The sequence below is a fragment of the Hylobates moloch genome, unplaced genomic scaffold (genome assembly GCF_009828535.3).
Source record: "Hylobates moloch isolate HMO894 unplaced genomic scaffold, HMol_V3 SCAFFOLD_19, whole genome shotgun sequence".
In the NCBI taxonomy this organism is placed as follows: Eukaryota; Metazoa; Chordata; class Mammalia; order Primates; family Hylobatidae; genus Hylobates; species Hylobates moloch.
This window is the reverse complement of record NW_026652294.1, coordinates 20,879,064-20,891,767: the sequence shown is the minus strand read 5'-3', so window position 1 is coordinate 20,891,767 and position 12,704 is coordinate 20,879,064. Positions and strand designations below refer to the sequence as shown.

Here is a 12,704-nt window from a genome sequence, read left to right as displayed (position 1 = left end):
GATGACAAATCAGGGCTCTCCTCCCCAGGGGCCGCGCCTCTGGCTGTGGAGGTGGCATGCGGGTGCCCGTCACCCCAGCCTCTGCCTCGCTGTGTGGCCCAGACCACACCCTGCCGCCTTTCCAGGCCTGTTTCCTCAAGTGGAAAAATAAGATAAGGTGTTAGTTGGTCCTTGAAATCCCTTCTGCTTCCAAAATACAGCCACGGAGCTGACATTTGCTGAATCTCAACCTGCACCAGGCTCCGGGCGGGAGGAGTAAACACGGTCCCTGTCCTTGGGTCAGGGCAATCTGATGAGGACTCACTCAAGAAACAGACTGTGCAGGCCGGGCGCAGTGGCTCACGCCTGTAATCCCAGCACCTGAGGCGGGTGGATCACCTGAGGTCAAGAGTTCGAGACCAGCCTGGCCAATGTGGCGAAACCCTGTCTCTACTAAAAATACAAAACTTAGCTAGGCATGGTAGCAGGTGCCTGTAATCCCAGCTACTCAGGAGGCTAAAGCGGGAGAATCGCTTGATCCTTGCAGTAAGCCGAGATCTTGCCACTGCACTCGAGCCTGGGCAACAGAGCGAGACTCCGTCTCAAAAAAAAAAAAAAAGAAAGAAAGAAAGAAAAAGAAATAGACAGTGCCAAAGGGTAAGTATTCTTCCCACGTGACCCTCTCGCCCGGGTCCAGCACCTCAGACACAGCAGCAGAGTGTGGGAACCAGGCCTGCCTCCTCCCTAGCTCCACAGGCCCTCAGCCACCCAGCGGCCATGAGAGCACCCTGCCATGAGCATTGTTCTAGGTCCCCGACGCCCCAGGCCCCACGCCTGAAAATGGGGGAGGAGACACTGCCACCCCTCCCTTGAGAGAAGCCTCAGCTTGACACCCACCCTGCTGGAGAAAGAATAGCAGAGACACACGGAGAAATTCTTAAATAGGCTTCTGGGCTTTTATTCAAAACAACACTGGTGGTGGCTGCCGCTTGGTTTCTCTACACCTGTGCCATCTGGGCCAGCAGGTACCAGCGCCATCAGCAACTAGGAGGGAAGTTCATTCACACCATAGAAACTGTACAGCGACTGAGAGTGCTAGAGTCACAGCTGCCGCCCAGGCCGAGGGCTTCCTGGAGGAGGTGGCCTCTGCCTCCTCAGTAGGCTGCAGCTTGGCCCAGGCTCTGCCAGGAACACTGATTATTGCACAAAGACAAAAAAAGAGTATGTGTATCTGGGCTAAAGAGCAGCTTCTAAGACCCCAAGCCCTTACACAACGCAGCAAACGGGGCTGGGGTTGGCCCTGGAAGCGGAAGGCTCTGAGCTGAGGATTTGGGGGAAGACAGGCAGACAGGCTTTACACACTCTGTCCTCCTTTAAGGGGCTGCCTGGTGCAGGAGAAGATAGAGCAGGGGAGAGGAAGAGGGTTTGGCCAGACTGGGCCGTCTCTGCACAGATGCCAAGGTGCCTGCCCACCACCGCTCTACAGAGCCCAGCAGAGACAGCTCAGGGACCTGGGTCCCCACTTTCCCCACAGCCAGGCCCATATGGGTTAGAGCAAATTTGTGCTTTTGTGATAGACACAAGCCTAAGGCCATGGCCCCAGACCACAGGGTTGGGGAGGAAGGAAGGGCCCTTTGCCCAACCCTCACCCATGTTGACTTTGTCCTGGCCAGTGGATCACAGCTTCCCTGGTTCTCATCTCTGTCACCCACAAGAACAAGGTCAAGTGCCTGGGATCGGCAGGCGGGGCCTCCAGGAGCCTGGGATTGGCCAGGCCATCTCCCACTGCTCCTTGCAAGGAGCTTCTCTGCCTCTGAGCTCAGCTCTTTCACCTTCTCCACACGCCCTGCTCTGTGGGCCCTGGAGCCTTCGCTCATGCCCATCCCTTTTCCTAGAACACCCGCCCCGAGGTGTCGCCTTGTTCCGGAGTCACACGGTTCAGGGTGAGGGGAGGTTTCACGTCAGACCTGCCTAGGATGTGTTCCCTGCTCAGCTGCTCTGAACCCATGTGACAGCAGGAAAGGCTGCTCAGCGGAGTCACAAGATGACCCGAGGCTGCTTGACTGGTGTCTGATCCCGTCAACTTGAAGCCCAACCTTCCACATGGTCTTCCCAGGTCATACAGCCCCTCTTCTGGGCTCCGATACACATGTCCCTCCAGCAACACGCGGACTTGCAAAAAGTCAAGTCTGTCTGCCTCCCTCCAACTGCCAGCGCTCAGGGTCAGCCAGGAGCAGTCAAGCCTGCCCAGCCCCACTTCTTCCCCAGACAAGGTACCTCGTTCCACATAAAACCACCTCTGTGGAAAGGGAGGCAGGGCCGAGGCTCTCTGGAGCGGGCAGTGGTGAGCTTGGACCCAGCCATCCCCACAGGTCTACCTGCCCCCAGGGAGGAACGGGCAATTCCTCCCACCACAGGCACCTTGCTCAGCATCACAGCTCTAGGGTGTGGAGTGGGGCCCTCCACGCCACCCCAGCTTCTTTGCTGCCAGGGCCCTGAAGGATCCTGGACTGGCCACTTCCCCTCTCCGGGGCTCAGTTTCCTGGGTGGGCTTGACAACCCTGCCCAGCCCCCTCTCCCTCAGCCCAAAAGGGAAGGGTGCACCCAACACCCTCACCAGCCCAGCCACAAGCTGAGTTCTTCCAAGTCAGAGCTTGGGAACAAGGACAAGGCCCCCCCTCGGCAGGCCCCCCTGAAGCCCTCGGAGGGGGTCTTAGCAAAGGCAAGGTTATTGCTGAAGTACAGCATCTCCAAACTCGTGGCCTCTGCAGCCTCTCCAGATCACTGCCACCAACATGCTCCCAACCTCCTTCTTCAAACTGACTTCATGAAAGTCACTCCCTTTTAAAAAAGTAGCCTTACCTAAGCAAAATGTCTGTGAAATCACTGGTTCAATGTATATTTTTCCAATAAATAGTGAAATAAATGCGTAACTCTTCAAATCAAACACCCCTGTCTAGAACCCGTTTGGGAAGCACTGCTATAGTGAAAGCTGACCTGCAGTTAGGGGCAGCGGGGAGGAGAGACAGGGGCTGGCGGGTGGGGTAGGAGGATGTGGCCTCCAGGTGACGCGAAAGGCTGGGTGTGGGGATGCGGCTGGACCCAGGGCCCAGGCAGGTGCCCCCACCCCTGCCTAGAATTCAGTCAGAGCTGCTTTGCCTTGAACCTACTGGGGCGGGGGCATAGTTGCTTAGGACAGGGACAGCACAGTGTCCAGGAACAGCCACAGCTCAGCGCCCATATTGGGGATAAAAGGCATTAAGTGACTGAACAACTAACTGGCTGAGCCCAGGGGCACCTGCAGGGCAGCTGGAGCCAGCCAAGACCAGGCGGGTACCTTGGCCCCTCCAAGCAAGCCACAGCCCGCTCAGTCTCCCGCACCCTTCTTCCGCAGGCTGCCTCCACTCCTGCCCCACCCAGCCCCATCCTCCTGGGGGTGGAACCCACCCCCTCAGAAGTGCTCAAGAGCTGGGGGCCTCCCCTGGGGCCAGAGCCCCAGCTCAGCCTTGGAGCTGCCCTCCATCCCCCACCCCGGTCCTAAGGAAACACAGCTACTCACCCCTGATTTTTCTAAAGAGAGACATCTAACCGGTGGACTAAGGGGATGTGTGTGCTCTGGGGTGTCTACGAAAGACTTCACAATAACGAGACAGTCAGGATGACAGGACAGACACCCCGACACGTGGGAGCCACGTGGGATCTTAGCAGCGTTTCTTCTTTAAAGGAAAAAAAACACACACACACCCCTGAATTGCACCTCTTCTCCGGGGCCTGGTGCCCTCAGAGGCCTGAGGGTCCTCTCCAAGCTACTCTTAACCAGGGAGGAGACATCAAAAAACACAGCTGGGACGCCCCGGCAGGACCTGCGCCCTGGGGTGGGTCTGGCCAGAATCCCAGAGCGTCAGACAAAAGCCCCGTCCAGACCCTGGCCCACCTCCCACCTTTAGCACTTTCTGGAAGTCATAAGCTCTCAGTAAAAAAAATAAATATATATATATGTCTGTCTATGTGTGTGTGTATATACATATATATATATATATATATCTGCGTGTGTGTGTGTGTGTGTGTGTGTGTGTGTGTGTGTATATATATATATATATGTATATGCACTGGAAGGGCCACCGTGGGCCACGCAGGCCTGGCTAACCCAGACTCCGCTCAGCCCGGCTGTCGGGCGCCTGTGCCCTGCAGGCCCTGCGCGATCCCAGGTGTGGACGAAGTATTGCTGTCTGCTCCTGGCTCCTGAGGTAAAGAAGGTGAGACGGGGCGGACGGTGGGAGGCCGGGGGCCCCTGCGACCCTCATCTCTTCCTCTTGCTGGCGGCGTCTCCCGGCTCCAGCTCTCCGGGGAGCGGTTGCGGCGGGGGCGCCAAGGGGCCCAGGCCCATGGGCATTGGTGCCCGGCCCGGGGGGTCCTTGCTGCGGTCCGCGGCCCACGAGGGGCTCCGGGCCAGGCCGTGGGCCAGGGCGGCGGCGCGGGGGCGGCCGGGGGCGGCCAGGCTGCTGGTGCTGCTGAACTTCCTGGCGGGCGTGAGGCCGGGGGGCGGCGGCGGGGGCGGCGGGCAGAAGAGGGAGGTGAGCGAGAGGCTGCTGAGGGTCTCCGAGTGCTCGCTGCCCGCGCCCCCGCCGCCCGCGCCGCCGCGGCCCTCCTCGTCCGAGGGGTCCATGGAGTCGTGGTGGGTGCAGCCCGGGCTGGTGGAGCCCCCGCTACTGTGGCTGCGCTGATGCGCCCGCAGCCCCCGCAGGCTGAACAGGCCCCGGCCCCGCAGGCTCAGGCGGCGGCGAGCGGCGGGGGACAGGCCGGCCCGGGGTCCTGGAGCAAGCGCGGGCGGCCCCAGGGCGCGTCGAGGGCTGTCGCTCAGGGTCAGGCTGTCCTCGAGCGTGGTCTGCAGGCTGCCCGCGGAGCTGCTGGGGCTGGCGTCCAGCGACGTGTCGCTCCCGGTGGTCTGGGGGGGGGTGGGAGCGGTGGAGGCCGCCTGTGTCGGCCCCCACCCCAGCAACCTAGACGCCCCCCTCCCCAGCAACCTAGACGCCCCCCTCCCCAGCAACCTAGATGCCCCCCTCCGCGGCACAGCAGGCAGCAGGCAGCCCCCATCCAAGGAGCTCCCTTCAGAGCAGGGCTTCTCCCCTCCGCACGTCCAACTTAGGCGGCAGTCACCGCAGGGCCTCCACCTGCCCCGAGAGGTCCCCCGAGAGGAGCTAGCATCCACCTCAAACCCAGGTCAGACCCGGCCCTGCCCTTCACGGAAGGCTCCAGGCTCACTCCAAGGGAAAGCCCTGGGCCCACCGCCCTCCCCCAGGGCACGTGGCACCCCCACCGCACCCCCCATGGTCTGACGCGGCCCCAGCCCTGGCTGCTCCCACTGGTTCCGGTACCTCCCACTTGCTCCGGCCCCTGGCCCCCACCTCCCGGCCCCGGGGGCTCCTACCTCCCAGCCCCAGGGCCCCCCATCTTCCAGCCGCCCAGCTCCCACCTCCCAGTCCCAGGGACCGCCACCTCCCAGCTGCCCAGCCCCCACCTCCCAACCCCGGGGCCCCCCACCTCCAGCCCCTCCCCAGGAGCTGTTCTCCCTGCCTGTCCACCACGGAGTAGACCTTACTCGGCAGACATTTATTTCGGTTATCACCCCTCCTGCACCCCCGCAGCTCACTCTCAGCACCAAACAGTGAGGCCAGCAGGCAGGGAGTTTGTGTCCTGCCCGCCAGAGCACACAGCCTGGTGTGACGGGGTCAGTCACCCAATGAATCAACCCCACTCACTGCACTGTGGGAGCCGGCACGGCCCCATTTCCCCACCCCCACAACAGAGTCCTCAGTACTTCAGACCCCTGTGTGCCCGTGGGTAGGAGGGCTGTGGCCCTGGCCAATCCAGTACGGGGGACCCTGCAGCCTGAGGCTTCTCATCCACCAGACCCGCCCTCCCACCTCCATTCCTAGTAATCAAGCCCCCACTCACACCCACCCAGAGCACCCAGGGTGTCCTCCCCGCTGCCAGCACCCCGCCACCCTGCAAAACCTCCAGTACTCCTCCTCCTCCCTTCCCCTCAAGCTAGGGATCACAGGCCTCTTCCAGACCCCCCTTGGGGTCCTCCCCACACTCTGCTGTCCCCAGGACCCAGGCCTGCCCACTCCATCCACCCCAGTGCCACCTCCCCCACCAGTCTCAGCATCACCCCAGCGTTCCCAAACCCCCTTGCACGGTGGTGCCCTGGGCCTTTGGTTGGGTCCTTCCCCTCCCAGTCCCTTGGACTTCCAGGCCTGGCTTAGATCCTGCCCCTTGCCCACAGACCAGTGCTCTGGGGCCTGGGAGGTGTCGGTACCTGCCGGAGGAGGGTACAGTTGACCCTTGGTGACCGCAGAGATGCCCAGGAGCCCTGCAGTGCAATCTTGGGGAGGGTTCCAGTGCCGGTGCCCTTTTCTGGGCCTTTCTGGCCGGCAGACACTGCAGGGTGGAAGAACTCGGCTGGCATGGGCAGGAGAGGGCTGGAGGCGTCTGGGGAGAAGGGACTTGGGGGTGCTGCTGGGAAAGAAGGAGACAGAGCTGAGGGAGCACGCTCAGGCCAGGGGGCAGCCCCTGGAAGGTGGCATTGAGCACCAATCTCACTGGGCCAGCAGGGAGGGGCCACCTAATAAACTGACTGTGAGACCGTGGGCAAGTCCACCCCTCTAAGCCTTCGTTTACCCAAGAAGAGCAAGAGAGAAATCCTGAACCAGCCCTTTTGATTCCAGGGGGTGGGGGCCCTGGGTAAAGACACAGCTTTTGGAGGCAAGCAGACCCGGGCTCAAGCCTAGGTCTCTTCCTCTGCAAAAGGGAACAAGATGCCATCTTGAGGGGCATAAGGAGAAGAAACAGCTGGAAGCTCCCAGCTCAGTACCAAGTACACAGCAGGTGCTCACTGGATCAGTCCCCTCCAGGTCCTGACCCCACCATGGGGCCTGGCCAGGCCTGGGGGCCACTGTGGGACAGCAGGTGGGTTGGGGCATCCCAGCCCCGGGTCAGGCGCTGCACTGGATGGCAGGTCAGTCTGGCCTGGTTGGCTGCACACGGTGAGGGGCAGGGACGGGGTTGGGGGGTCTGAGGGCTGGGGCAGGTCTGGGTGTGGGGGATGTAGGGGGTAGCAGCAGCCTCTGCCCACAGTCCTCTCCACACCTTACAGGTTGAGGGTGAGATAATGGAAGAATGTACCCAAGACAGCTGGACAGTCTGAATGTCCCGACTGGGGTTCCTATGCCATACCATCTTACCATTTAAGGAAAACGTAAATAAATGCTTGGCTAAAGGGAATGAGATTGCATTCCACCAGAATGGCTCTCGGGTCAGCCCCGTGCCCTGAATTCTGGTTTGGGAGGTCTGGGATCTTGGCATCTCAGCCACCCTGGCCAGCTGAGAGCCCATCAGCTTTAGGGAGGGTGCCCAGGAAAGTCACCCCACCCCTGGCTCCTGGGAGGTGTCCCGGAAGGGTACTTGGGGTGGGCTCAGAGTCTTAGGCATCGCTCTTCTGCTGGGCTCCTCATCTTTCTGCCTCCCTCTACAGCCAGTGCTGTGAAACCAGGTTCCTGCCACCCTCCATGAGGACCACAACAAAGATGAGCCCATGATGGCAGGCCAGCTTAGTCCCCTGGCCCTGTGCCCAGAGCCCAGCCGCGGGCCCAAAGCACAAACAGAACACTGCAGGTAGGGCTGAAGGATAAGTATCAGGAATTTACAAAAGGGCTATTGAAGACACCAGGCTTTCCTATGTTTAACATCCCCGTGTATATGAAGATCTGTGGCCTACACACCTCTCAAATTCAGCTCTAGTAAAACACCACAATAATCTGGCAGCTTTCCTTCTGCTTGATAATGAGAGCCATGTGTACCCACCTCTTTCCCTTTTCACCATGGCTCCTAGGAAGCTCAGCATGAAGCTTCCTTTAGATGCTTAGGTTTTTGTTACAATTACCTCATCTTTTTGTACTATTTGGCTCTTGATCTTTTATCATTGTTATATCAGGCCTGAGAGTCTATCTCTCATTGTCAGATATCCATCTGGTTCTTTCTATACTAAATATAATTATCTAGGTAAAAATACAAAGGAAAAAATTCAGCCATCTCCCTCTGAAGCAGATGCCCAAGATGAGGGCTGTGGGGAGCTGGCAGGGCTCCCACCCCTCACCTTGACTGCTCTCATGTTTCAGCCAGGACCGGACAGGGTTGAATGGGATCTCCTCCATCTCACACAGGAAGTTCTCTGGATCCGGTGAGACAGCCGTAGAGGACAAGGGGAAGAAGCATTCGCCCAGGTCTCCCACATGCATGGGCTCAGGTGGGTCCAGCTCACCCTGCAAGGAAAGGGAGGTAGGATGGGGCAGGACTGGGAAGGGGGACAGCTGCCCTCATGACCTGCTCCACGGCCCCTTGCTTAACTAGGCTACCCCTATGGCTAGCTAGTCTGACCTTCTTCTCACCTCCTCTACCTGACCATCTTCCAAAACCCCATGAAAGAAATCCACCTCCGAATGCCCACTGGATGCCCCAGGCAGTTAGTGACTTCCCCTGGTACAGACCCTGGCCCAGCGAAGAAGCTAGGTCAAGGCTAGTGAAGGCATTAGAAGACAGGCTGAGTGGCCACATGAGTGTCCTGTGAGCATGACCTTGGGTGGGTCCCTTCCCTTTGCTGAGTCTGTTTCTGCATCCAAGGAGAGTCACGCCTTCCTTCCTAGGCATTCCCTGGCCCCCACATTCCTCAGCCCTGCAGCCCAGAGTGACCCTTCCCAGGAGAGCCGCCTTAATGCCCCCTCCAAGGCAGATGAACTCGTGCCACTCCGACCTCCGATGACTGGCTGAGTCTGGCACAAAAGACTGTACCCTGCCCAAGTCCAACTGAGTCCCAGAAACTGTGCACCCTGATATCCTTTGTAGGAGAGCAGTGTGGGGGTGCAGGGAGCTGCAGCAACTGTTAGCAATCAGGGAGGGGACCAAAATGACATGGAAGGGACAGGAAAAGCTGGCCCCACAGCCTACTCTGAGCTGATGGAGGGCCAGCCTAGGGGGCAGAGGTGCCAAGCCCAGGGTATCCCCCAGCTGTCCCTTACACCCCCCACCCCCAGCAGGGCAGGACCACTTTGACCTTGAGATCAGGAGCCCGGGTCTTGAGGTCTCACCCCCTAAGACTGCAGGATCAGCAAGAGCCCCTTCCTGGCCTGAAGTCCTCCTCAGACTGACCCCCTGGGTGCAGAGGTTTGGGGTCCAGCCTCAGGGGTGGCTTCCTGCTCTGTCATTCCTGGCTGTGTGATGTGAGCATCACCCCACTTCTTGGAACCCCCATTTCCTCACGTGTGAAGTGGGGACAAATCATCCCTGCTGCACAGAGCCGTGGGGCAGACAAACAGCTGGCACCGGCAGAGCGCCTGCACATAGTAGGTGCTTGTGCCTGATGCGACTACCCCCTGTACATAGCAGGTGCTTGTGCCTGACGCGACTCCCCCATTCGCTTCAGCCTCACAGCCCTGCCGGCCAGGGATGACCCCCGTGGAATGGACCAAAAAATACTCAAAGCAACAAGAAGCAGCCAGTGCTGCTGGGTGCCAGGTTGGAGTGCTGGCTGGGCTTGTGGCTGTGTGACCTCAGGCAAATCACTCCACCTCTCTGAGCCCTACTGCCCTCATCTGTCCAACAGGAGATGAAGGCCTAGCACACAGTGGGTGCCACTTACATGGTAGACTGGAAAGATGGGGAGGTCCTGCCTGGGTGGGCAGGGGCCAGGCTTCGAGGACAGACCCGCCTGCTCAGGAGCCCCCAGGGGAGCTCACCTTGCTGTCTTTGGGGCCAGGTGGGCAGGCCGTGGGGTCCTCGAGACTCAGGTCGTCGCCCAGCAGGATGGACGAGGACCTGTCTGAGTTCAGGGAGAAGGCCTCCGTCTCGGCCAGCTGCACCTGCAGGAACAGGGGGTGGCCTCGGGTCACCCCAGGGTTGGGATGAGCAGACCTGGGTCCTGGGGCATGCAGCCACAGGCCTGAGGCTCTGAAGAGAGATCGAGCAGTGGTCAGAAAGGTCCAGACACCTGCTGGACACGGATGATGTGTCCATCCTGTGCAGGGGCCCAGCCTGGGTGACATGCGATGGTGACACAGTGGCCACCTCCATTGGAAGCCAGCCCTGAGTGGCCCATCTTGCTATCTGGGCCTAAGGGCAGGTGAGTTGCCATGGGCTGTGAACTCCACAGCTGTCTGCTTGCCCCTAGACCAAGTGCCCATCAAGACTGGGCTGGACTTGACTCTATGGCCCCATGTGGATGACCTGCACAGCATGCCACAGGCAGGGGACACTGCAGGGCCCAGAGACACTAGAGAATCTGCAGCCACCACGGGGCAGGGGTGTGGGGCAGCCCAGACCTCCAGCTCCTGCTGATGGTTCCTGGGGACCCGCCCTGCAGCCACCTGAGGCTGGGGCCACCCAGGGGGCTGGAACACCCCAGGAAGAGTTCAGGGGCCCACACTGCTGGGGAGAAGGGAGAGGGCTAACTGCACCTGCCCTAGAGGCAGGCCCATGGGAACCCCTGAGCTGGGTGGGCCTAGGCCCCAAGCTGGAGGCTAGGGCAGGGCACCTGGAGGAGGTTGAGTGCCAGGATGATGCCCGGGGGGAAGAGCGGGCAGATGACCCCTCATGTCACAGAAAGGGCAAGCTGTCCTGCAAGTGACACACAGGCTCCCTGCCTGGCACCTGCAGCACACAAGGTGGGGCAGCTGCCCTACCCAAGCACCTACTGTGTGCGGCATGGTGCTGGGGTCGGCAGCTGCGGCCACCACACCACAGGCCCACACCTGGCCCTGGCTCAGGGAGCCAATCTGCCCCAGCCGTGGAAGCTACATGTGTCCACGTTGACCCAGCCTGGTCTCTACAGCCCAGAGCCAGGCTCTGCCCTCGGGCAGGCCCCTCACCAGGTTTCATGCTGCCCCTGCCACAAGGGGCCGGGCCTCCCGGGCTGCCATTACCTCTTGCTTGTCATGGTGACACTTCTTGCAGCCGGCGGGCGAGGAGTAGTGGTGGAAGATGGAGCCCGAGAGGTTGTCGATGATGGTCAGCTCCCCCTCCAAGGAGTCCTTGATGATTAAAGAGACGCTGTCCAGCCACAGGTTCTCCTAGGCGGACGGGGACGGGGTGGGGACAGGCGGGATTATCAGCCGGGTCCCGGGGCTGCGGGGTGGGCAGGACACAGCTGCCCTCCTGGTTGGTTCTCTGCGCCCATGGCCTGGGACTGACCCCCTCATCACAGGGTCACCCCTTCTATGGAGCTGAGCAGGGTGGGGCCCAGAAAGACAGAGGTCTCCGTGCAAGGCCTCCCTGGCCCCGCTGCCCATCTGGCCCTGCAGTGCCCCCCCTCTGGCGACCCTCGCACCTCTCCAGCCCCTGCCCACCTGGGCAGGCGAGTAGCAGCGCCGGCACAAGCCGCCCTCGGTGTCGCCCCCGCCGCCCGCCCCTCCCGGCCCTCGGCCAGGGGCGCCCGGGGAGCCGGCAGGCAGCCTCGGGCCAGGGCCCAGGCCGTGGGCCATCTCCAGCTCGAGCTCGGCATCCATCTCGGCGTCCTCCTGTGCCTCCTTGTTGCTGTCGTCCAGGTGCTTCATGAGCACAGCCACCACCACGTTGATGAGCACGAACTGCGCGGTGAGCACGAAGCTCACGAAGTACAGCGGCGACACAAACTGCAGGCTGCTCAGGCAGCTGCGCTCGTCGTGGGTGCAGTCCCGCAGCGTGTCCTGCGTGGCAGGGAGGGCGGTGAGGATGAGGATGAGGACATCCCAGAGGCTGCTGGAGGCAGAGGCCAGTCCAGGGCCATGCGCAGAGGCAGCAAGACCGAGATTCAACCCCCGAGACGGCCCCTGGCTGCCCTGCCCCACTCTGCCTTGTGGCAGCATCTGCCTGCCTCAGCTCCCGCTAAGTCCCCACATGGACAGACGGATGGCCCAGCGCCCTCTCCTCCTCTCTTGCTCCCGCCGACATCACCCTCCCCACAGCTGGCCTGCTTCCCTGGGACACAGTCAGGCCTGAGAAGGGGCATCTGGGGCTTCCTTCAGGGGCCCCTGGGGAGTAGGGTGCATTCGGGACCAGGGCCTCCCTGTCCTTCCTTTCTGGTTTTTCAGTTCAACCCCCAACCACAAAGCCCAAGAAGACTCTACCACCTTCCCGCCCTGGGCCGAGGAGATTGGCTGCCTCTCCCAGCACCCCGGTTTCCTGCCCCCTTGCTGGGGGCACTGGGGGCTCTGCAGGGTGGGGGTGGGAGGCAGAACAGGCCTACCACTGCCCTCTCCACCCTAGGGCCCTGGAACCGAGGCCTCACCCCTGTCCTCTGGGAGCCCCTCCTGCCCTTCCCAGCCCAGCCCGGGTTGCAGCCCAGGCCAGGGAGCCTCTGCCGGGTGACCTGGTCAGTGCGGCAATCACTAGGGGGCCTGGCCCTGGCCTTCGGGCCTGCCTGGGCCCCAGGTCCCCTCTGGAACTGGGTGGAGTTGTCTCCCCTAGAATCTGAGCCCCGATCCCAGGCAACGCTGGGGGATGGGGCAGTGGTAGACAGGGGGCCCGTTCTGGCTCAGCTCTCGCCACTGTGCTCGTCCCGGGCAGGCCTCTCCACTCCTCTGTGCCCTGCACGCCCCTCCCATGTGTGGTGGGGCCCTGGGTGGGCAGAGCCCTGAGCAGCAGGACCAGCATCCTCACTGTCCCAGCACCTGGCTGATTTCTCCACCCCAGCCCGC

The 12,704-nt window shown here is 61.4% G+C and overlaps 1 protein-coding gene across 3 annotated transcripts in view; it reads right to left on the bottom strand.

Moving 5' to 3' along the window:
• Positions 1-894: 894 nt before the first annotated feature.
• Positions 895-12,704, bottom strand: part of CACNA1I (calcium voltage-gated channel subunit alpha1 I) — a 31,984-nt gene continuing 20,174 nt past the window's right edge. The window contains exons 22-27 of one of the 3 annotated variants that reach the window (XM_058431235.1): positions 11,376-11,714; positions 10,953-11,099; positions 9,771-9,893; positions 8,135-8,300; positions 6,299-6,498; positions 895-4,924 (exon numbers count right to left, since the gene is read on the bottom strand). In XM_058431235.1, coding sequence (XP_058287218.1) covers positions 4,280-4,924; positions 6,299-6,498; positions 8,135-8,300; positions 9,771-9,893; positions 10,953-11,099; positions 11,376-11,714 — 1,620 coding nt within the window. In that variant the 3' untranslated portion in view covers positions 895-4,279. The remainder of the gene's footprint in view (positions 4,925-6,298; positions 6,499-8,134; positions 8,301-9,770; positions 9,894-10,952; positions 11,100-11,375; positions 11,715-12,704) is intronic. The other 2 variants (XM_032138406.2, XM_058431234.1) reach the window with 2 other exon arrangements.